Genomic DNA, 24,230 nt, shown 5'->3' with positions numbered 1-24,230 from the left:
GTAGATCACCATTTGTCACTGTAACCCATAGGGTCCAAAGTTAACCAATGAGGAGTTGCATGGCGGTTCCCGCCCGCCTCCCCCAACAGCACCCAACGTCAGCGGAATTACCTCACTTCCACCTGTCCCTCCACACAGGACAGGTGGACGCCATTTCAGGGGAGGGGCAAGCCCTGGAAAATTGCTTGCTGGTGAAATTAGAAGATACTGGACATATCACACTGACACATTACAAGTTAACAGCATGCAAAGTTCTGTTGCAGCTCCATTGTTCAGTTTGTGACCGGCTCCTCACTCTTTTGCCCCATAGATTTCTACTGCTGCAGATCAATAGGAGATGGAGACATACCCCGTGTACAGACCCCTGGTGGACTTGGCAACACTGGAGGACAAGCACATAATACTTACCTATAGACTTGACAGGGCTGCAATCTCTGAGCTGTGTGCCCAATTGGAGCCTGACCTGATATCTGCTATCTGTCACCCCACTGGGATCCCCCCTCTTGTGCAAGTTCTATTAGTGCTCCATTTCTTGGCAACTGGTTCTTTCCAAGTGACAGTGGGCTTGGCAGCAGGAAAGTCACAGCCAATGTTCTCAATAGTGCTGACAAGAGTGTTGTCTGCCCTGATTAAACACATGTGCAGCTACATTGTTTTTCCCCAGGTTGAAGATTTGGCCCTATTGAAGGCAGAGTTCTATGCAATGAGACATATCTCCAACATAATTGGGGCAATTGATAAAACTCATATTGCATTTTGCCTCTGTACAGTTGAATTGCAATGTTTGTGCCTATTTCAATGAATGCATAATTGATAAACATGACCTACTCCAAAATGTTTTTTTCCTCAAGGGTGTTTATTGAAGTGTTAAAATATAGAGGGGAAAGTGCAATGGGATGGGTTAATGATGGAGGGAAGTACAGGAGATTGCTCCATTCTGTTTGTAGCACAGGTGCATTGTCCAAGGAGACGTAGGAAGGGGAGCAATGGCAGTTCAAGGTGGACAGGGTGAGAGAGCGGTACACAAGGGTGACAATCAGGAGAGTCTCATTTCCTGCCAGGGGTCTTGGCAAGTGTCTCTGGTTTCTGTCTGGATCGCAGGGAACGTTTGTGGGGTGGTTCTCCTTCTGCAGGGGGAGTGGTGCTGGTGGCTGGGAGTCCTGTGGCGGGGCTTCCTGGCCACTAGCGGTAGCGGAGGTGGAAGGCTGTTCAGATGTCTGGCTAGTAGCAGGGGCCCGCTGTTGTGTGACTGCCTCCCATCTAATATTGGCCATGTCTGCTAGCACCTCTGCTATGGAGATCAGGGTGTTGTTGATGGCATGCAAGTCCTCCCTGATCCCCTGGTACTGTCCCTCCTGCAGCCGCCTGGTCTCCTGCACATTGTCCAGGATCTGGCCCATTGTGTCCTGAGAATGTTGATAGGCTCCCAGGATCTTTGCAAGTGCCTCCTGGAGAGTCGGTTCCCTGGGCCTCTCCTCCCACTGGAGGACAGCACTCCTCCCAGTTTCCCTGTTGACCTGTAGCTCTGTCCCCTGAACTGTGTGCCCACTGCCACTGAACCCAGGTCCCTGATTGTCTTTGGGACGAGGTGTGCCCTGGGGTCCCTGTAGAGGTGGACACACTGCTGATTGACGTGTCCTGGGGACAGACGTGTGGGTACGCTGGGTGGGTGCTGTGGTGGTGTTTCCTGATGGGGGAGGCTCTGTGGTGGTGTGTGACTGGGACTGGGTAACCAGCGGTCCCTGATGGGCAAGGTTGGTCACCAAGATCATGAACACCAGAGCTGCTGTCATCACTGTGGGCCTCTTCAGTTGTGGGACTGGATATTGCTGGCACCTGCTCTCCGCTGACATTGGCTGGGGTACCTGGGGGATGTAAATGATGTGTTATGGTTTCTGCATCTGATATATTGGGAATCTGTGGCTTTCCCTCTTTGGTTGTATTTGCCCTGGCAGCTTTCACTTTTGTATGTTAGTGTATGGTGGGATTGTTAGTTCTCTATGGTATGCATACTTTAGTGATGAGTGTCCATGCAGGGCTGTGAGGGGTGTCCATGCATTGGTAGAGCATGCAGGGCTTGGCATTGGGATGAGTGAGATGTGATGGTGGGTGTGGGAAGTAGTGGAGTGATGGGAGTTAGGGTGAGGGTATGTCATGGCATGAGGTATGGGGGTGATGATAGTAGAGAGTTGACTACCAGAGTCCAGTCATCCTCCTACTCCGGCCAGGCCCTCAGGATGCAGGATTGCCAAGACTTGCTCCTCCCATGCTGTTAGTTGTGGGGGAGGAGGTGGGGGCCACCGCCAGTCCCCTGTACAGCGAGCTGGTGTCTTGCTGCAAAAGAACGTACCTTCCCCCGTAGGTCTTTCCACCTTTTCCTAATGGCATCCCTAGTTCTTGGGTGCTGTCCCACGGCGTTGACCCTGTCCATGATTCTCCGTCATAGCTCCATCTTCCTAGCTATCGATATCTGCTGCACCTGTGCTCCACATAGCTGTGGCTCTACCCTGATGATTTCCTCCACCATGAGCCTTAGCTCTTCCTCTGTGAAACGGGGGTGTCTTTGGGGTGCCATGGGGGTTGTGTAAGGTGTGTAGGTGAGGGTGTGTTGGGTAACGTGTTGGGGTGTGTGATGTGGGGTGCGTGAGTGGTGTATAGGTGGATATAGTGTGTTGCTCTTGTTGTGTCTGTGGTCTTGGCATCTCTCTGTTGGCAATGCTTTGTAATCATAAAGGGTTGTGGGTACTGTGGGTGTGTTTTTTAGTGGTTTGGGTATGGGGTGTGGTGTGTGTGTATGGGTGTATTGACTACCTGAACTCCAATTATATGAATGTCAAGTTCACATGCCAATATAGCACAACACGCATAGAATTTCTGGATGTGGAATTGTACATTGAAGAGGGTCGTATTGAGAGCAAATTGTTTTGGAAATCTACTGCTTGTAACTCAGTGTCACATGCGGAAAGTGCACATCCTAAACACCAAGTAGAGTCAATTCCCTATGGTGAGATGGTTAGAGCACGGAGAAATTGTAGTAATGATTTGGAATTTGAAAAGTGCATTGAGGAAATGGGTAATCGTTTTAAGGTTAGAGGATATCAGCAAGGTATAATTAATAAGGCACAGGATAGAATAAGACATGTTCCGCGACATTTGACACTGAAATCAAGAAACAAGATTGTACGGAAGGACAAGGGAGATAAAGTGAGACTAATTACGGACTTCACAGATTGTACTGGGATATTAAAGAAATATGCCACCAAACATTGGCATATTTTACTCCAAGATGAAATAGTGACTGAGTTTTTGACCAGCAAACCAATCTTTACCTTTCGTAAGGGGAGGTCACTAAAATAAATTCTTAGTCCTAGTTTTCCTAAAACTGTCTCCAAGGTCAATTGGTTGTCAGCACAGAGAGTAGGCTTCTATAAATGTGGAGATTGTGGACTCTGTAAATGGGCTTGCCATGGGCAGAAAGAATGTTCTAATTTATTAGGTGAAACATTTTCTATCAGGTCAAGTATGAACTGTAATACACCTTTTGTGGTTTATATTGTTGTTTGCAAGTGTGGGAGATATTATGTAGGGAGTACAATTCGACCTTTAAAAGTGAGAATTGGGAAACATGCAAGAACCGGTTAAGGGCAGTGGAAGATGGGTTGAATTCGGATAGGGAGTTGGAATATTTTTGGGGGACATAGATTCAGATGTGCATTTAGGATCGATAATGGGTTACACTTCCCGTGCTGTGAACCTAAATATGACACAAAATAAGTTGAAAGTTGTTCAGTTTTGTTACGCTCTACTTTTTCATACAAAAAGTCTTTTTAGATTGACTATGATGGGGTTGGTCATCATGCTAATAAAGAGATTGTATGGGGAAACACATTTACTGTAAATATAATGTACATGTTCGTAATATACTTTCTGTTTGGGTGAAGCAGGCACTTATATGTATTATTGTACTGATGGGAAGGAAACTGTTAATAATTAGATCTCTTGGGGATTTAAACCTTATTGTACATGTAATGCTTGTGTTTACACTATATTCTCCCTCGTGGGTTAGTGGTACTCAGTATCAAGACTCTAAATATAGGGATGTTCTTATAGCTAGGTTTTATCCATATTTTTCTATATTTTAAAATTATACTTATCTTAATGCACTCTTTCCTCTTTGTTTATTATCTTTTTCTTTTTGTTAAAACAATTTTCACTGTCATGTTATAATCATTCTGGTTAGTGGTCATCTAGGATGTATATTGGATTAATGTTTTAATCTAATTAGGAACGAAAAAAGATTGCAGACTTTTTCCATGAGACATTTATTGACCCTTTCTTAATAGTACTAAGAGGGGGATACTTTATAGGAGAATGTGTATAGAAATAATAAATATAGGGCTAACTGTCAGCACTAACCCATAATAATGAGTAACTAATTAGTTCACTTAGTAGGCTTATTATTTCGGTAGATTGGTACGTTTAGAGTTTAGGTGTACTATTATGTGGTGCAGGACCGTCGAGAGATATTTTCTCTTTTTGAGATTGTTGTTTCTGGGTTCTCGATTGACATCGTAGTTTGAGGTGTAGTCCTTTTTCTATCTTTAGTGATGGATGATTGAAAAATGGTCCTGCCTTTATTTTGTTGATTAGTTAAAACTTGGCACAGTAGTTATAGGCGCAGTCCTTTGTCTATGTTTAGTGTAGGACGTTTAGGATGGGTCCTTCCTTGATTTTGTTGATTAGGTAAAGTTTAAATGCTGATTATACAGACGCACCGCTTTCAGCGTCTACGCGTCCTTCTGCAGAGACACTCGGAGGCTGTGGTTATTTCGGCGGGTGCCGGAGGAACAACGAGTTTACATAAGGTACGTGGTTCCTACTAGGGAACTGTAATTTTTATAATAATGAGATTGGAGTTGCGGTAGTAGTGACTTGGTATAACCCCTTCTGTGCCCAGGACGTAATGGTTACATCCTGAGGCACAGTGCTGCATTTTTTTAAGGCCTTTTCTGCCCCCCCCTGCCGTCACGCAATGGGAGAGACCCCGTAGGCAAGGGTCGCTCCCTGGGGGGGGTGGGGTGGGGCGACAAATTTTTTTAGGCCATTTCTGCCAGATCGGCCTAATGTTATTAGGCCGAAACCTCTAGGCGCCAGGGCTAATTTTTTTGTGTTTTTCTTTTGTTTGTTTGTTTTTTAGAGATGGGGAGCGACCCCTTAGGCAAGGGTCGCTCCCCTGGAGGGACAAATTGTATTTAGGCCATTTCTGCCCGCTTTGGGGGCAGATCGGCCGATTTTAGGTCAATCAGCCCGCAAAGGGCGCAGAAACCACTAGGCACCAGGGATCTTCTTTTTGGCGCCGTCACGCAAGGGGAGCGACCCCGTAGGCAAGGGTCGCTCCCCGGAGGGGGTGGGGGGCAAATTTATTTTAGGCCATTTCTGCCCCCCCTATTGTTATTAGGCCAATCTGCCCCCCCCGGGGGGGGGGGAGAAACCTCTAGGTGACAGGGCAAATTTTTTTGTGTGTTTTTTTCGAGATGGGGAGCAACCCCTTAGGCAAGGGTCGCTCCCCTGGAGGGGCAAATTGTATTTAGGCCATTTCTGCCCGCTTTGGGGGCAGATCGGCCGATTGGGGGCAGAAACCACTAGGCACAAGGGATCTTTTTTTTTGCGTCGTTGCGCAAGGGGAGCGACCCCGTAGGCAAAGGTCGCTCCCTGGGGGGGTGTAAATTTTTTTTAGGCCATTTCTACCAGATCGGCCTATTGTTATTGGGCCGATCTGCCCCTGGAAAGGGGGGGGGGGGGGGGGGAGGGACAGAAACCTCTAGGTGCCAGGGCTAAAAAAAATTGTGTTTTTTTTTTTTTTTGTTTTTTTAGAGATGGGGAGCGACCCCTTAGGCAAGGGTCGCTCCCCTAGAGGGGCAAATTGTATTTAGGCCATTTCTGCCCGCTTTGGGGGCAGATCGGCCGATTTTAGGTCAATCTGCCCCCAAGGGAGGCAGAAACCACTAGGCACCAGGGATCTTTTTTTTTTTTGCACCATCACGCAAGTGGAGCGACCCCGTAGGCAAGGGTCGCTCCCTGGGGGGGGGGCAAATTTATTTTAGGCCATTTCTGCCCCCCCCTGGGGCCGGCTGAGCTAGAGGCCAAAATCCACAAGTAGGCACTTTGCAAAAAACACCTCTGTTTTCTGTGAAAAAATGTGATGTGTCCACGTTGTGTTTTGGGCCATTTTCTTTCATGGGCGCTAGGCCCACCCACACAAGTGAGGTACCATTTTTATCAGGAGACTTGGGGGAACACTGGGTGGAAGGACATTTGTGGCTCCTCTCAGATTCCAGAACTTTCTGTCACCGAAATGAGAGGAAAAGGTGTTTTTTTGGCCAAATTTTGAGGTTTGCAAGGGATTCTGGGTGACAGAACCTGGTCAGAGCCCCACAAGTCACCCCATCTTGGATTCCCCTAGGTCTCTTGTTTTCAAAAATGCACAGGTTTGGTAGGTTTCCCCAGGTGCCGGCTGAGCTAGAGGCCAAAATCCACAGTTAGGCACTGTTTTCTGTGAACAAATTTTATGTTTCCACGTTGTGTTTTGGGCCATTTCCTTTCGTGGGCGCTAAGCCTACCCACACAAGTGAGGTACCATTTTTATCGGGAGACTTGGGGGAACGCTGTGTGGAAGGAAATTTGTGGCTCCTCTCAGATTCCAGAACTTTCTGTCACCGAAATGGGAGAAAAATTTGTTTTTTTAGCCAAATTTTGAGGTTTGTAAAGGATTCTGGGTAACAGAACCTGGTCAGAGCCCCACAAGTCACCCCATCTTGGATTCCCCTAGGTCTCTACTGTAGTTTTCAAAAATGCACAGATTTGGTAGGTTCCCCTAGGTACTGGCTGAGCTAGAGGCCAAAATCTACAGGTAGGCACTTTGCAAAAAACACCTCTGTTTTCTGTCAAAAAATGGGATGTGTCCACGTTGTGTTTTGGGCCATTTCCTGTTGCGGGCGCTAGGCCTACCCACACAAGTGAGGTACCATTTTTATCGGGAAACTTGGGGTAACATAGAATAGCAAAACAAGTGTTATTGCCCCTTGTCTTTCTCTACATTTTTTCCTTCCAAATAGAAGAGTGTGTGCAAAAAAGACGTCTATTTGAGAAATGCCCTGTAATTCACATACTAGTATGTGCACCCCGGAATTCAAAGATGTGCAAATAACCACTGCTCCTCAACACCTTATCTTGTGCCCATTTTTTAAATACAAAGGTTTTCTTGATAGCTATTTTTTACTCTTTATATTTCAGCAAATTATTTGCTGTATAACCGGTATAGAATGAAAACCCACTGCAGGGTGCAGGTGATTTATTGGCTCTGGGTACCTAGAGTTCTTGATGAACCTACAAGCCCTATATATCCCCGCAACCAGAAGAGTCCAGCAGACGTAACGGTATATTGCTTTAAAAAAATCTGACATTGCAGGAAAAAGTTACAGAGTAAAACGTAGAGAACAATTGTCGTTTTTTTCACCTCAATTTCAATATTTTTTTTTTTCAGGTGTTATTTTCTGTAGGAAACCCTTGTAGAATCTACACAAATTACCCCTTTCTGAATTCAGAATTTTGTCTACTTTTCAGAAATGTTTCGGTTTCTGGGATCCAGCATTGCTTTCGCGCCCATTTCTGTCACTGACTGGAAGGAGGCTGAAAGCACAAAAAAAATCCTTAAAATGGGGTATGTCCCAGAAAAAATGACGAGATTGTGTTGAAAAATTGGGTTTTCTGATTCAAGTCTGCCTGTTCCTGAAAGCTGGGAAGCTGGTGATTTTAGCACCGCAAACCCTTTGTTGATGCCATTTTCAGGGGAAAAAATACAAGCCTTCCTCTGCAGCCCGTTTTTCCCATTTAAAAAAAAAAAACTTTTCACTGTATTTTGCCTAATTTCTTGGCCTCCTTCTGGGGAACCCACAAAGTCTGGGTACCTCTAGAATCCCTAGGATGTTGGAAAAAAAGGACACAAATTTGGCGTGGGTAGCTTATGTGAACTAAAAGTTATGAGGGCCTAAGCGCGGACTGCCCTAAATAGCCAAAAAAAGGCTCGCCACAGGAGGGGAAAAAGGCCTGGCAGCGAAGGAGATAAAGAGAGTAGGTTGTTTATGCTATGATAAAAGACAAAGCGCACAATAAGTTTGTTTGCAGGACAGAAGATAGCGTTTCGATTGCCGTTTGATTGGGAAGGCAGTCCGTTGATAACCATTGACTGTGGGTTCGCAGTCTGACGAAATTTACAAGGTTTATGATATGGTGCTTTTGGAGATAAAGTGTTAATCGATAGAATATATTGGGCTATTTTGTTTTGTTAGTTATAACATGACAGTAAAAGAGCGAAATCATAATCTCTTTCTCACTGATTTATATTTAAGTTTTTGTATTTAACTTAACATTTCTGACTCACTTAGTCACACTAGGGTGATCTTGATTACATGATAAGGATTGTTACCACTTGGGGTGTCTGCACGGATTAATAGGGTGATCTTCTGAGTTTTGATTGGGCTGTTGGACACTAATCCACCTGGTAGGTTTTGAAATACTGGGTTCCACGATGGACTAATAATATATATTTTGAGTGATTTCTATATGATTACAATGAATGTATCTCTGTTTTTTGATGATTTTGGGGATTTAGATAAATATGGTATAAGAAGCAACTACTTTCCAGCCCTGAAGAAGTCAAGCGACGAAACATGTGTTGGCTGTGAGGTCGTTGTAAGGAATTTGGATATTTTGTTTAAATTTGGATATTTTGCTTGAACTTAAGGCTATAAAAAGCCTTGGAGGAACACTCAAGATTAAACATAATGGACTTTGGAGATTTTATGAATCTCCATTAGACTGTTCGGTGAACTTGGAAGGAAATGAACTTATACTTCTAGATTTGAAAATTAAAAAATTAGGAAATTCATGATCCGCAACACTTGACTTACTGCTTTTCATTTAGCCATTTATTGTGTAATATTTGTTGTAATCTTTACATACATCATTCAAAAGGTGACAACCCTTATATTTAGAATAATTGTTCACACGGTCAACAGGTGCCTCAGCACTTTCATATGGACACATGGTTAGAATTGCCTGGGTACACGCTCTGGGCTCTTAGCCCACCAGGACTTGGGCCAGGGGCGTCAGGTGCAGGGTAGGCAGGTCTCACAGATCCAGGCGGTTCGGAAGTCCTTCTTGGAGTTTCTTGTGTAAAGGGCCGCTGTCCTATGGAGTTCTTGGCCCTCTGGTGGTCATACAGTCATCTGGGGGGTTCGGACAGGTCACTGGTCCTGCAGGATGCATCGCCTTTTTTGTAGCAGAACTTCAGAAGCTACAGGCAGGGAGGGTTGGGGCCACATCAGTGTCTGGAGTCTTCTCTGCTGGAATCACGTTAGGAGTCCTTCTTTTCTTGCTGGTTTCTTCTCTTCTTCTTGAGGTTCAGGGGTGCCCTTAAATCCTAGATTTATGGGCATTACATGAGTCAGAGGGCAGTAGTCAAGGCAGTAAGGCTTTTCTCCCCAGAGGTGACTTACACCCCTTCCTGTGCCCACTCCCTTTGTGGAGGGGGGGCACATTCCTAACCCTATTGGTCCCTGTCCTCCAAACCAAGATGGAGGATTCTGCAGGGATGGGGCCACTTCAGCTATGGACACCTTAGAGATGGTCCTAGCTGGAGTTGTCACTTCTCCCTGTTTTTCCCCAATTTTTCCACTGGACTTGCTGCCAAAAGTGGGGCTTCGCCCAGGGTTGTGGGGGCGGCGGGCAAATCTCTACTAGCTGGGGTGCCCTGGAGGCACTGTAACCGGGAGGCCTGAGCCTTTGAGGCTCACCAACCAGTGTTACAGTTCCTGCAGGGGGAGGGGTGGAGCACCTCCACACAGGCAGGCTTTGTTTCTGACTCGAGATGGCACAAAGGCCCTCACCCCATGGGGTCAGAAACCCGTCTTAGTGGCAGGCTGGCACAGACTGCTCAGCCTTACACTAAAGGGTTAGTTAAAACAAAGGGGGCGTCTCTAAAAGGCCCTCTTGGTGCATCGCTCAATAAATCAAACACTGGCATCAGTGTGGGTTTATTGTGCTGAGAAGTTTGATACCAAATTTCCCAGCCTTCCGTGAAGTCATTTTGGAGCTGTGGAATTTGTAATGACAAAACTCCCAGCCCATGTACTTAATATGGCCACACTGGACTTACAATGTCTAAGAATGGACTTAGACACTGTAGGGGCACATTGCTCATGCAGCTATGCCCTTACCTGTGGAATAGTCCACCCTGCTATATAGCTGCAAGGCCTGCTATAGGGGTGACTTACCGAAACCACAGGCAGTGGTTGGTGGTCATGGCACCTGGGAGGGATACCATATTGACTACCTTTTTCTCCCCACCAGCACACACAATCTGCAATGGCAGTGCACATGTGCTTGGTGAGGGGTCCCTTATGGTAGCACAATACCTGCTGCAGCCCTTAGGGACCCTCCAGTCACAGAGCCCTTGGTACCACTTGTACCTTTTATAAAGGACTTAGCTGTGAGCCAATTGTGGGAACAATGGTACAGTTTTAGAGAAAGCACACTGGTGCTGGGGCCTGGTTAGCAGGATCCCAGCACACACTGTCGAGACAGCATCAATATCAGGCAAAAAGTGGCGGGGTAACCATGCCAAAAGGGGTACTTTCCTACACAACCCCGCCCCCAAACAAAAGAGGATGAGACTAACCTTTCCCAAAAGAGTCTCCATGGTCTAAGTGGAAAAACCTGGAAAGGCCATCTGCATGGGCAGTATCAGGTCTACGTTCCACTGTAAAGTTCATTCCCTGTAGGGAGATGGAGCACCTTAAAAGTTTAGAGTTCTCACCTTTCTTTTGCATTGGGCATCTGAGAGATCTGTGGTCAGTTTGAACAATAAAGTGAGTACCAAAAAGGTATGGTCGTAACTTTTTTGAGGAACCAAACTACAGCAAAGGCCTCCCCTCATTGGCACTCCAACGCTGTTCCCTGGGGAGTAACTGCCTGCTAATAAAAGCAACAGGTTGGTCATGCGCACCATCATGGAACAGGACTGATTCTATTCCATGTTCAGAGGCATCTGTCTGCACAATGAGTAGTCTGGAGCTTCGAGAACTGGTGCTGAGCACATTGCCTCCTTCAGGGTGTCAAAGACCTTTTGACAGTCAAGAGTCTAGTTTACCTTTTTGGGCATCTTTTTAGAGGACAGTTCTGTAAAGGGGGTCGCAATGGACCCATGCCTCCTTCACAAACCTCCTGTAATAACCAATCAAGACATGGAATGCCCTGAATGGAGTCTGGGTTTTTGGATCTTCCCAATCCAGAATTGTCTGCATATTGGGCTGTAAAGGTTACTGAAGGTGGCCCAACTATACAACAGTGCCCTGCCCTATCTGGCATTTTGACGCCTTGATAGTGAGGCCTGCAGATTGCACAGCCTGGAAAACCTCCAGGTGGACCAGGTGATCCTGCCAGGAAGAGCTAAAGACCACAATATCAAGACATACTGCACTGAAGGACTCAAAGCCAGAAAGGACTTGATTACCTAATCGTTGGCAGGTACAAGGGGCATTCTTTAAACCAAAGGGATAAAAGTGAACTGAATGCTCAGAGAATGCTTTATTTTTTTGCTCTGGGTGCCATTCTTATTTGCCAGTGCCCTGCGGTTAAGTCAAAAGTATTGGGAAACGTTGCTGCTTCTAAATTATCTATTAACTCATCTGCTCTTGGTATAGGGTGAGCATCTGTCTTAATGTCAAGTGCTTTCCTTGACTTGGTCAGACTGTTGCTAGGTCTTGGCAGGTAAACTGTCTCCTGTGTCCAAATCATGGGTACACAGGCGGGTCTGTCCGAGGGTCAAGGAGAGGAGCCCTGCAATATGCATGTTTCCTGAGCTACTTGCAAGCAGAGAACCAAAAATGGGACCTGAAGTTGGTATTCCTAAAGATTGTTGACTTTTGGGGGACCCAAGTTGTTGGTTAATGTACAACCATGCTGACGAATTGGAAGCGCAGCATGTTTCTCACCAACAAGTTTCCTTAAGAGTAATCTCCAGAGGACATGTTCCGGATAGTGTACCATACTCTTCTACACGGTGAGGTCCTTAATGGTTGGCAATGGTATGCTCCCTTGCGCCATCACTATCAAGTCTGAAAAACAATGTCTGTTTTACCCATTCCAAAGCAATAAGATTAGTGTCATTGACTACATTTGTTTATCATAAGAGGTATGAGAGGAATCTGTGGAAAGGTACACACAAATATTCTCCACCAGTTTATTAACAGGACATTTCCCAGGAAGCAGTGGTGCAGGTGCTTGAATGTGAAGTTTCTGCCTTTAATGTATCCAGCTCTCACAAAAAAAAAGTCACCCTCTAAAGTACCTGTTGACTTGGTGCCAACTTGTGAGATGGATACCTGACTGTTTAGTTGGTCTGCTGCCCTACTGTGGATGCCTCATCTCCATATTTACTGGGCTAGCTTTCATAGGGCCTATCATTTTGTCCCCCCCCGTATTTGTGCAGGTAAAACAGTGGTTGTGTTGCCCCATTTGGGCTCGTAATCTCTTTCACAACTTGTTTGGAAGGCCATTAGGAGGTGCTACACCATCTTTAGCTCCAGCACACTTGTGTTGGACTGTTTGTTGAGCTTTCCTAGCATCGGATGTTTCGATGCCCATCCATGTGTTTCCCCATCCTATGTGGTGAGGGTCACAGGTGGGTCTAGTTGCATGAAGGCTCTTCCCACTGTTATGTTTCCTCTTACATTATCTCTTCTCCTCTAGTACCTTTTGGGTTAGAACTACTGGATCTTACAGACTCTCCATTGCCCATGTCTTAGTTTTGGATCTACTCCCAAATGTATAACGTTCTGTCTTGCATAAGGAATTAGTGGTATACACATTCTCCCCACTGTCAGACAACCCCTTGCAGTAGCAGCAAGCTTGCTCAGTAAGTGCCTCAAACATCTTGGGTTTTGGGAAGAATCTCCCCTTTGCTATGTTGAGCCTCACTCTTGGAAACGTTCTTTCCCCATTTGTTGCACTTACTTTTCCGAGTTTATTGTAAGACCTAGATTATGAAGTGTGCCCCATTAGCATCCTGAAGTTCCTCTTGCACATCGAGAACGAGTTTGCTTTTACCAGCCATTAGTCTAAGTAGTAATATACATGTATTACCTTTCTTAAGTGTGCAGCTACTGTGAACAGACTCTCTAAACTCCCTTGGTGCTGATTTGATGGTAAGGGGACCTCTAAAAATGGTAATGTATCTAGTTTACAACATAGTATTTTTTTGCTTGTGATTAATTTGAATGTGCATTAACATCTCTGGTTACATATAGTCTTTTTTCCATATCAGGGGAATGGCCACCTCAAGTGTTCCCTGGTGCCAGAAAATACGTAGATTAGTGTTGCTGACTGACCTATGCCCAAGACCCTTTTCTATTGCCCTTTTGTAGGAGTTCTGCCACCTCGTTTTGAGTTAAAGCCTTTACTCCGTGTGCTTCTTTCTTGGTTTTACTTCTGGTGAAGGACAGATCAGTTCTATGCAACAACAGTATTGGATGATATTGAATATCCTTTTGTCTGATGTGACTTTTGCCCCCCCCCCCCCCCCCCCCCCAAACTGGTGTTATGCAGGTGGGGTGCGGTTGTGATAGTCACTTGCTTGAGCAGTTCTCAGGCAGTCCCCTTCCTCGGCTTCAAAAAGACTGACCGACAATTTTTTAGAACTGGTTTGCATTTCTGCAAAATCAACATGTCTGACGTAGATGTCACCGGACCTGATCTTTCCAAGAACCATGAATGTGTAAAATCATTTAAATACAGACATAAGAATCAGTCTGGAACAAGTACCTTGTTATCTCAACTTTAGGGTTAAACAGAACAATGTAGTCTGAATTGAAAATCACCTTAAATGCATAAAGGAATATCTTCTAAACTAGCATCTTGATGGTTATTGATTTATCAAACATTACAAATTCCATCTCAGAAAAAGATAAAGTACATACGGACTGCCACTTATTCACCTGTTTGTATAGGTCCTTTGCCCCCACACTGCGCAGGATACTGCCAGACCAGAAGGTCATCCCTGCCTGCCAGAGATGCTGCTGCCATATCACACGTTCTACTGAAAGCCAGTATCTAGCATGACCGCAGAGGGATTATTGATGGATCTCAAAGTGCATTTCTTTCACATGGAACACGGCCTTCCTGACCCCTGATAAATCAGAACCTACAGGACTTTGAAATTTGCAAAACAATCGCTAAATTAGCAGTTGGGTAAAGACTGCTTTTTACAAAGCAGACCGCAAAATTGCCCACAACTAGCTTTCCTCATGTATCCTGCTACCCCAATTAAAATCAGAAATTACAGGCGTTGGCATCCTTACATTGAAATCATTGGGTGCCCCGTTCCTAGAGGCTGACCATACCATAGGAGAGGTGTATAATCTTGTTGTAAACCTTTATTACTGCAGGACATGACAAATAGTTTTTTCTGCTACAACAGCTCGATGTATATACAAACTCTATATTGGGTGCTAATTGCAAAATCACATTCTAATGTTTAGAACCCAAACTGCTCAAAATTACCGAAAACGTAACCATGAACAAATAAATTTACATTGGAAGAATACTGAAGCCATTTGCTGTGTCTGATGTAACCTTTAGTTTACTATTAAAAAAAACGCACGAACTTAAAACAGGTTTACCGTTAGGCAATTAAAACAAGTGGAATGCACGCAGGGTAAATGAACTGCTTGGCTTTGCGTAAAACGTCTTTTTTGTCCACCAACGTAGTGCGCTTAAGTTTTTGTCCGTCTGGGCAGGTTCTCAACTAGTTTTCATCAGTTGTGGTTAAGTCCCCAGAGTAATCATTTGGGTCAGTAGCATCCGCATCCTCAGTAGCATCCGCATTATCAGCCTCCGCCTCCTCGTTTTCCTCATCGTTTTCCTCATCATTTTCCTCATCATTTTGCTCAGTATCTTCCTCGTTTGCATCAGTTGTTTCCTCAACTACTGCTTCGCCCGATTGCTCAACGATTTCAAATGGATTCTCACCCTAAAAAAAGTGAACATAATTGTAATATCACTTTTAGCACAATTTCACGATACAGGCACACTATCACAAAATAAACAGCAAAGTCATATGTGGAGTGCATGTAAAGAACCCAGACTTCCGATCATAAAGACCCAAGCATCTATTAATGTTTAAAAAAGCACTTTACAACTGAGAAAGGAGGTGCAACACCTGGTTAAGTAGTCTAAACGAAACGTAGTCTCCAGAAGGCCTTGGCCCTCTGGGCTGAAATAAGCTTTTGCAATCACGCTAGACCCAAGACTGAGGGAGATGTATATGTTTTTACAATGAGTAAACTGGTGATATGGGGGGGGGGGGGGGGGCACTACCCAAGCAGTCTCCCTTTTATTAACTAGTTGCAGAGTAGATGTGGCTGTGCTGGAGATGCACCAGACATGCTCGGTGAAATTCATTTAAACCACTGTAATCCCAAAGCGAACTTTGAATTGGTAATGTATCCAATTTACAACAAACCAAGTACTAATGAGAGCAGGATCGATGGGGGAGGTGGAAAGATGAAAGCTAGAATTACAATGTAAAACTGTCTGAGAAGGAATATGCATTTATGCGGAGGCGACATCCTGAAAAGAATGGAGTTAACGTATTAATTCAGTTCTGGAGGTTAAGGATTGGCCTTCGGGTTCTGCCTTCAGAATTAGAAAATCTGATATCAGCCTTGATTTTGCCTGTCTCCAGTCACGCTGTATGCTATCAGTAGTGTATTGGGCATTGGTGTGAGATTGAAGGAAATGTCTGCACGACGGAAAGCAACCACTGATCGCGTTTGCCAGTGAAGCAGCAGAACCCTCACACATTGGTCACTAGGGGTTGGTTATTTGGCAACCACTTGGTAGCAATGATGCCTTTACTTTGGACACAATCTCTGCCCTTTGCATAAAATTTAGCTTTTTGGTATTGTTCTTATATTGTTTGCTGACTTGGAGAATGAATTTCTGCACAGGTTGAGCGTGACCCTGTAGTGGTTCCACGAGTTTGAAATAGTCCAAATCCATGCTTAGATGGGTTTTTTAGAAGCATTTGGGATACAGAGTTCAAAAACAAATAGTTGTGCTGTATTATGGCAAAATTAATGGTTGGTGGTATCCAAATTATTGTATGCCCAAGTATAACTATAGAATGGCCAAAAATTCAGGATGCAGCTGGGAATGCAACAGAAATAATACTTACTAGGAACACCAATAATTTACCTAATTACATTTATATATTTAGAGCTCACTTCAGTAGCATGCTTAATTGATTTAGAGCAAAGCTCTCCAAAAGATAGCTCTGATGCTTCTGGTAGGTCACTGGCAGCCTGGTAAAGCTTTTCCAGCCTTTACTATTGATAATCCTGTCGTATGTGTTGGGTTGGACAGTGTTCCATCAATGCAGAGTGCCAAAAATCGTATACAGAATACAGGCATCCACAAAAACTAGGTGGTTCTCCAAGGCGTCGTCACCAATTAGGTCATATCTGGTGCAGCTGCTGCTGCAACAATGGTCAAATTAATTAACAGCTCAGGACTATTTTCACTGATCAGAATCAATTCTCAGAGAAAGGCTGGAGACTCCCGATTTAGTATGTCAGCTAAGCAATAATTCACCTTTGGACAAGCGGTTAAATGGCTTCGGGCTTGGCGCCTACAAATCTTACCTTTGCATACTGTTCGTATCGTGACTTGACTATTGGATTGTTGAGGATGCTTGTAGCAGTAAGTACACTCTCCCTTTTTATTTGTTCCTTGTAAGCCTGAAAAAAACATTTAAATCAATATTCATGTATGCGCACAATTTATACTGCTTGTTCAACTGCAAGAACTCGGTTGCAAACCAGAGTCTTAATAATCCGTTCCCCAGTCTAAAGAACATCGCTAAAACGTTCATTATTTTACCTCCCTGACAACCAAAGAAATTGCCCAGCTTCCATATTGGTGCAATTCCCATCTGGTTTAAGACCAATCGGAGAAATAGCCGTCAATGAGGAAATGCAAGTCTACCAAGACATATCACAAGGAGAACCGTGAAGAATACATGGGACATACTTTTTGGATCATCTCTAAATGTTGGGTGGGCAGTATTACAGTAATTGGAACTAATGCATTTACAAAACTATAATACACACGTCAAAGAACTTTAATACAAACTGGGGAAAAACACGTATATCCATGGGGTGAAAAAATGTTAATCAATGAGCTAAGACATTTAAATAAACTTACCAACTTGCTCTTTGCGTGATCAGATGATTTTATATGCTGCTGCACAGAACTGTGTAAAGCAGGAACATAGACGCTGCAAGCACTGCAATGTACAGTCTCTACTTTCATCATGTGATCATCAGCAGAAACACCTAGATACAAAAAAAAAGTATGCTTGTAGTACAATGGTGTATACATGATATTCCACAAAAAATGTATTTAGGTGGCTCTGCCCTTATGCATTCGCAAGGAACTTAGGAAGTTTGGGGTAAAGGGAATAGGACAAACTTAAGTTACTGTATACTTTTAGAACCTTACAATCGAGAAAAACCTCCAGAAGCTGCAGAAAGAACAATCTACAGGCATTTCCCCCAAGTTAAAATAACGGCTTTAAAAAACTAACCTTCCAGTAGGTCTTTTTCTACTGTTTTTGCAGCATCGGCCTGGTTAGTCTGTGCTTTACGCAGAGAAGTCTTCTTAAACTTATTGACCATACATTCCTAAAAGATGCAAGGGCAATTTAAAGGCATGGTAGGCGGATAATTATTATTGTTAACATTGGAAACCATCTTAGCATAGCCATACATACATTGAATACTGCATACTACACTGGTTAAAACAAAACGCGTAATGCACGGCAGCAAAACCACAAAAATATACGCTGTCTAGAAAGTCACTATGAACATTAGCACTTACATGCAAAAAGGCCATCACAACTTTGTCGAACTTGGTTTGTTTCTGTATGTGATTCAATGTTTCCTGGTGAGCAGTACTTTCCAGGTGAGCTTCAATGTCTTTTTCTTCAAATGTTCGAAATTTACAAAAAGAGCATGTAAACGCAATCCTGGGAGAGTGGATTAAAGTGTTGGTATCAATGTAATGCTTTATGACACGTTTTATTAAAGTGACTCAAATTCTTAAGTAGCATTTATGAATCAAAGTTTTGTCACATGTCGAAGCCCTGGGACTCTCACCCGGGAAGATATTGCCCCGTTCGAGATGGCCAGAAGCTATAGGTAGTGAAAACATGCGTTCACTAGTTTTACCCTCGCTAAGATACGTTATTGCATATTGCCTGGCAAGAGCAATTGGAGAGCAGACCAGTTGTCACTTTTGAGAAGCAGAACAAATTGAAGGAGAGCGAGTCACTATAACCCTGAATCAGAAGTAACAAAACATACCAGAAACAAACCCCAGAATAGGTTATCCTACAACGTGTTCACGGGGAGCTTAAATATTCTCCTTAGCACCGATGCCCCAATTTCAGGGTTTAGGGCACCCAAGCTACGATCTATGTAATTAATGAAAAAGTATTCGGACCGTTGGCTTATTACAGACCGGCTACGACCTCACGTTTAAGGACAATATTCCACTGAGTTCCCTCTTGGAATTTATGGTGGTCTTACTGATCAAGAAAACAATTCTAGCACTATAATGTATTCTATGACTAGTACGAGCCCCCCCCACCCCCCCCCCCCCTCCGTATTATTAGAGCTGGTGGTTAAGTACCAATCTTTACTCCGTTTTGATATGTAACAGAATTAGGCCAGAAATAGTAGGAAATCAAATCCGCATCACCTTGTGCTCATAACATGTTCTCAAGCCATCAGAAATTAAATCAAACCTGTATCCATCTCCATATTTTTCACTGTTTTTCTCCCGTCTCCGTCTTTGTTTCTCTCGTCTGGCTTCAATTCTGCGTTTCTCTTCTTCCTCATCATTTTTCTCATCTATTACATAGATAATGTCAATTTAAGATTAATTTGCTAATTTAGCTAACATTTGTTGATTTAACAGGTTCGTGTCTAGAAATAGTCATTTGATTTAGTTTGGTTCGACAGGGTTCACGTGAAGGCTGTACAATTGTTGGCCCATTTTAATCGACCAAAGGAAACTAAAAAGTGAACATTACAAGTAAAGTACAGTTATTCGGGATAGCCTGTAAGCTTTGAGGCCAATAAAGCCAACAAAGTAAATAACTAGTGCAGCAGCCCATCGAGAAAATTACCTTTTTTGACATTGCCATTTGGTCCAGGTTTTGTCAATTTAGGCTTTTTGCCGACAAACGCCCCTCCAATGGGTTTATTAGGTGGTGGCATCATCTTCCTCTTCATCCCCCTTCCAACAGGCCCACCAAATCCAGGTTTGTTTTGATAGTCGATAACAATTCCAGGTCTCTGCATACCTCCATAATCCCCCATTTGCTGCAAATTAGGTTAACATAAGATTACCAGAATGTAAAAATAAGGTAAATTACATACTGTACATGATTAATTGAACAGCTTTATAATATGGGCCAGGCATAATCCACGACCCAGTGTTGGGAAGTCAACAAAAAAAAAAGCATCAGGCTAAGCAGTTGTTGCTATTCTGGCAGGTGTGGATATTTCTTGGCTACAACTGAGAAAGCGCTAGTAGGGACACTGCTGTATAGCTTTTAATTTGAATGAGCGGACTAGCGAAATAAAGTAGAGAATTAAATGGAATATATGACGTTTAAACTGCACATTCAACTCACTGTTCAGCAAAACAGACGGCAAGATGAATTGAGACAGCAAGGATTGAAATGGCAGCTACCCAAATACCAAGAACTACGGACATAATACTTCATTTACTTCTGGTGGTCATACAGCCGAAGATCTGAAACTACACACTCGGCCACCAGGAACAACAAAATCTGGTGGTCCGTTTATTAAGGGGTCAACATTTTCACAGCCAGGGTTACAACCCGGCCAATGGAAATAAAATATATAGTAAACATAACAGGGTACTTTACTTTAAACGTGGAAACACCAGGATGCTGCCAGCCTCCCTTGCACATGGCTCGTGAAAAGGTGTTATGTCAGACTATTTAAACGTATGGCTTGCATATTATAAAACTGGCTAAGATAAATTAGTAATTGGGAAGTGTGAAATCTTTATTTTCACTTCCAAGCCTAAATTCAAGGAAATCTGATATCCTAAAGATTAATCTAGGCCAGAAGAGTTAGCCTAGTCCGACATATCGTTATTCCCTCGAAAGTTAATGCTGCATGCATAATTCTACCTTCATGTTCACAAGTTACGAATATGAACTGAACATATAATTTTAGGTCTTCAAATGTTAAAAAGTGACTAGTGAAAAGAATCTTAAAGATTCTGTACTTACTCCACGGCCACGACCTCGGCCTGTTGACGATCCTCCAAAAGCCTCATAGCTTCTGCTTCCAAACGCACCTTCAGGGTAAGAAGGCATTCCTCTCCCCCGGGAGCCTGCAGATGCAGGCTTCATGTGGGGTGAAGCAAAACTGCTGTAGGAAGAGTAACTGTCTCTTCCTCTGTCATCCATAAACCCAGTCCTCAATTTTGTACGAGTGTATGGTGCTTCCCAGCTAGACCCGCCCTGGTTTCTACCTCCGAAAGAGTCAAGGCTATTCCGGTAGGAGCTTTCATAGCGATCATCAAAACTATCTCCGAAGCGGCTTTGTTCGGGTTCATTATAACCGTGGCCAGATCTGTACAGATCTGACCCACCCAGAGAAGACCTGGAGTCGAACGACTCATAAGGTCCAAACCTGGAAAGATTGCAATGAGGGAAACAAAATAAGTGTATTTGTGTTAAACAGCATAAAACATCAGTTGAAATTCAACTACAGAGCAGTTTCCAAAAACACTCATACATAGGTTGATTAGGGCTGGAGAAGTCAAATTATTTTGCAAGTTTACACGGCCATAAAAATACAGTATGTTGTCTTCAAGACCAGCCCTAGTCAGTTTTTATGCATATTCACTTTACAAACTGTATACATGCAAAGTACACAAAGTCTATCAAAATAAACTATACACAGTAATGTGATAAACAGCATGCTACCAGTAGCTGATTTCTAGGGTTGTTAGCTTTTCATCCTTCTGAGGATAACATGAAGGAGTGAACCTACTGCTCCCTTTATTTTAGAAATGCAGCTATTTCACCTATCCCTGATAATTTAAAAGTAAACCACTCCAGTACAACTGCTTAATCTACATAAAAACTTGCTTCGCGTCCCACAAAGCCAAAGCGTATGTGGCGATTAAGTGGCATATTTCAGTGTTATCCTTGCATCTCGGAAAAATTAATGCTATAACACTAAGGTTCAACATACCAAGCAATGCAAGGCCACCCCGTGGGGCCCTGCAGTGCTCGGTAAATCTGGTGTAATACAAGGCAACGTAAATCACTGCCTTGTGCTTCTCTGCTTGGTTGTTCCCACAGATCCACCTATGGATTTTGGTAGATTTGCAGATGGACAATGAGTGGTAGACCTGAGAATACACCACCATTTCAAACCTTCCCAAGTAAGGCCTAAGGAGAAGAAACCTTAGTTTTTTCCTATTCCTACGCGTACTGCATTTTCTGCACACATACAACGAAGAAAAAACCCAAGCGAATTAAAATGTATGACGGTGTACTTTTCTGGACAAAAACAATGCTGCCACCCATAATGAATGCATTATTGCACTGTGGTGGAAGGGTGCCTGCAGTGGAACCAAGCAGCTCATTCCCCGCACCACCAGGACATTCTTAGGCGCAGAGCTGTCCCACTACGTTGCGCGAAAGCCTGATATTTGTAGGCCTAAATACAGTTGTGAATGAAACTAAGTCATACGTATCAAAATCACGCCAACAATCGCCTTTGTTCACTTCCACTATCCGCAAACACTTCAAACATTCATCATCAACAGATTTTAAGAAAATTAAGTTAGCGTCATCTAGCACCCTCTTCAAATAAAAATAAATGTAACAAAAAGACTGCGCATGCGTTCTACAGAAGCGATATTGAAATGTGTCCAGTACCTGTCATCGGTGCTCTCCATTGCATAAGAGGAGGGCATGTAGTCGGTTCTCTGACCCCCATAAGCGCCACGGCCATATTCCCGTTCCATCGCTAGTAAAAGACAAAAAACAAGAGCATTACCTACTAAAATGGTTCGCAAATAACATACATGGTACCTAGAAAGTGGTAGCCAATTGTAAAAGTAAACCCAGAAAAGATCATCTTTGAATATTCAGAATACAGTCCAACTACAGTTGGGGTATAAATTAGATCGTGCTCCCAGGAATCGGATAATATGTTAAGATGGCGGCCGTTGGTATTGTCCACGCTTGTAACAACTCAACCGTCCTCATACTACGCAAACCAAGGTGACGAGTACGGAGTACCAACAAGAATCCACATTAATCCAAATACGTACTACGACGCGTCGACTAGACGACGTTCAGGAGCTATTACTGCGCAGACCCGCGTAGACCTTGGTCTGAAATAAGACCACGAGGAACGTAGTCTAAGAAGCCGCTTCAGGAGCGGCCCGTCATTTACTGGTGGGGTAGGGCAGAGAAATAGAATTAAGGACAATGAGCAGACGGGTCAGTCCGACCGTTTGACACCGAAAACAACTAAACAGTATGAACAAGACAACTTAGGTCACGGAGCCGAGCCGGTAGATAAGAAAGCCAACGTAAGGAGCGGCTATGTAAGGATCACGACAAGGGCGACCCGATAACATCCTACGAAGAAAATGTAATGCCACATCAGACGATTCGATACCTAATACGAGACGTTAAATCTGCCCAAAACGCGTCCTTCGTCCGGCTGGTGGCGGAGGTCTGAGAAAGGAAAAGACTGAACAAGCAACCCATTATATAAACATGGATCTGTCTAGATAGGTTGAGAGAACAAATTTATGCTGACGCGAGGTTGATGAGCCAATGAATAGAGTGGTACTCCCGATAACGTTAACCAACTGCTCCCGCCCACACTTGCGTGAATGGCGGCCATTACACAGTGGGAAGAGGGTCAGAAAAGAGGACAAAATGGAGGGTACCAACAGTTTAACTCGTTGCCTGCCGGCGCGGCCTGATAATCATTTAAAAACGCAACGCATTTTCACTATATATTTATATATGTTTTATCACAAATCCGATAATTGACAAACGGGATGCGTAGTCTAGCGTAATACCATGGAATATGGGACCAGATGTACAAAGCAAAAACACTACCTCTAGGTCCCTTATCCTCGACCCATTCTTTTCGACATGAGGGATATCTCCTATCAAAACAGGAAACACTCTTTGCCCCACCCACCCTCCCGGTCAGGCATAAAACCACCGACCAATAGTGAGCTGTCCTGATCTCCCATCACATAAAGGCCTTAACTGGGAGGGTGGAAGGCAAGTAGTACTTAGAGTAATGAGGATTATCAGTAAGTAATCAGGGCATTACCTCTACGTCCCTTGTCCTCGACCTAGTCCATATGACATGAGGCATACCAATGCAACAAACCCGAAAGAAGGCCTTTGTGTAGGCTTGGAAAGAGAAATAAGCACACAGCATAAGCGGAAAGAAATGCAGTGCTCTTTAATGAAAATACAAAGCAACTACCTGCAGAAGCCCATAATCAAAATTCCCAGGGGCCGACTGAGCACAGTTCAAACAATAGTGCCTGATGAAGTGAAGTCCGAAGCCCAGGTTACACCCCCCCCACCCCCAATTTACAAATCTCTGCCAAAGAGACCCCAGAGAAAGCAGCCCAGCAGGCTAAGAGACCCCTAATGTACCATGCCTGAATAGACATGGGGCAAGGCAACCTAGCCCCTTCATAAGCCAGGATGACCGTCTCTTTAGGCCAATGGCAGATAGTCGATTTGGAGGCTGCCTTGCCACGACCAGCAACTCCAAAAGTCACAAACAGACTGTCAGAGGACCTCAAGAGGCAGTATGTTCCACATAGACAAACAGGGCACATTTTACATGCAATGTGTGTAGCACACACTCTTCCGGAGAAGAAGGGCAAAATGTAGGAAGAATCAGCTTGTCTCGCTTGCACTGTTTAGTTGCTTTCGGTGTCAAATGGCCCAGACTGACCTGTCTGCTGCCTTTCCTTAATTTATTTTCTCTGCCCTAGTACCCAGT

General features: G+C 43.9%; 1 protein-coding gene across 2 annotated transcripts; it reads right to left on the bottom strand.

The window, feature by feature from the left end:
* Positions 1-14,474: 14,474 nt before the first annotated feature.
* Positions 14,475-22,991, bottom strand: LOC138293229 (DBIRD complex subunit ZNF326-like). Of its 2 annotated transcripts, XM_069232329.1 has the most exons (10): positions 22,866-22,991; positions 22,115-22,205; positions 20,450-20,855; positions 19,310-19,505; positions 18,926-19,031; positions 17,998-18,145; positions 17,705-17,801; positions 17,323-17,453; positions 16,761-16,856; positions 14,475-15,088 (listed from the first exon to the last, which is right to left on the bottom strand). In XM_069232329.1, the coding sequence occupies exons 2-10, from the start codon at positions 22,201-22,203 to the stop codon at positions 14,864-14,866; spliced, it is 1,494 nt and encodes a 497-aa protein (XP_069088430.1). In that variant the 5' UTR covers positions 22,204-22,205; positions 22,866-22,991; the 3' UTR covers positions 14,475-14,863. The 2 variants fall into 2 exon arrangements, with proteins under 2 accessions (XP_069088430.1, XP_069088431.1); XM_069232330.1 differs by lacking the exon at positions 20,450-20,855 and having other exon boundaries at positions 22,866-22,982.
* Between the last annotated feature and the right edge of the window lie 1,239 nt (positions 22,992-24,230).

This window comes from Pleurodeles waltl, chromosome 4_2 (genome assembly GCF_031143425.1).
Source record: "Pleurodeles waltl isolate 20211129_DDA chromosome 4_2, aPleWal1.hap1.20221129, whole genome shotgun sequence".
NCBI classification, from domain to species: domain Eukaryota; kingdom Metazoa; phylum Chordata; class Amphibia; order Caudata; family Salamandridae; genus Pleurodeles; species Pleurodeles waltl.
This window is presented reverse-complemented; position numbering and strand designations above follow the sequence as displayed.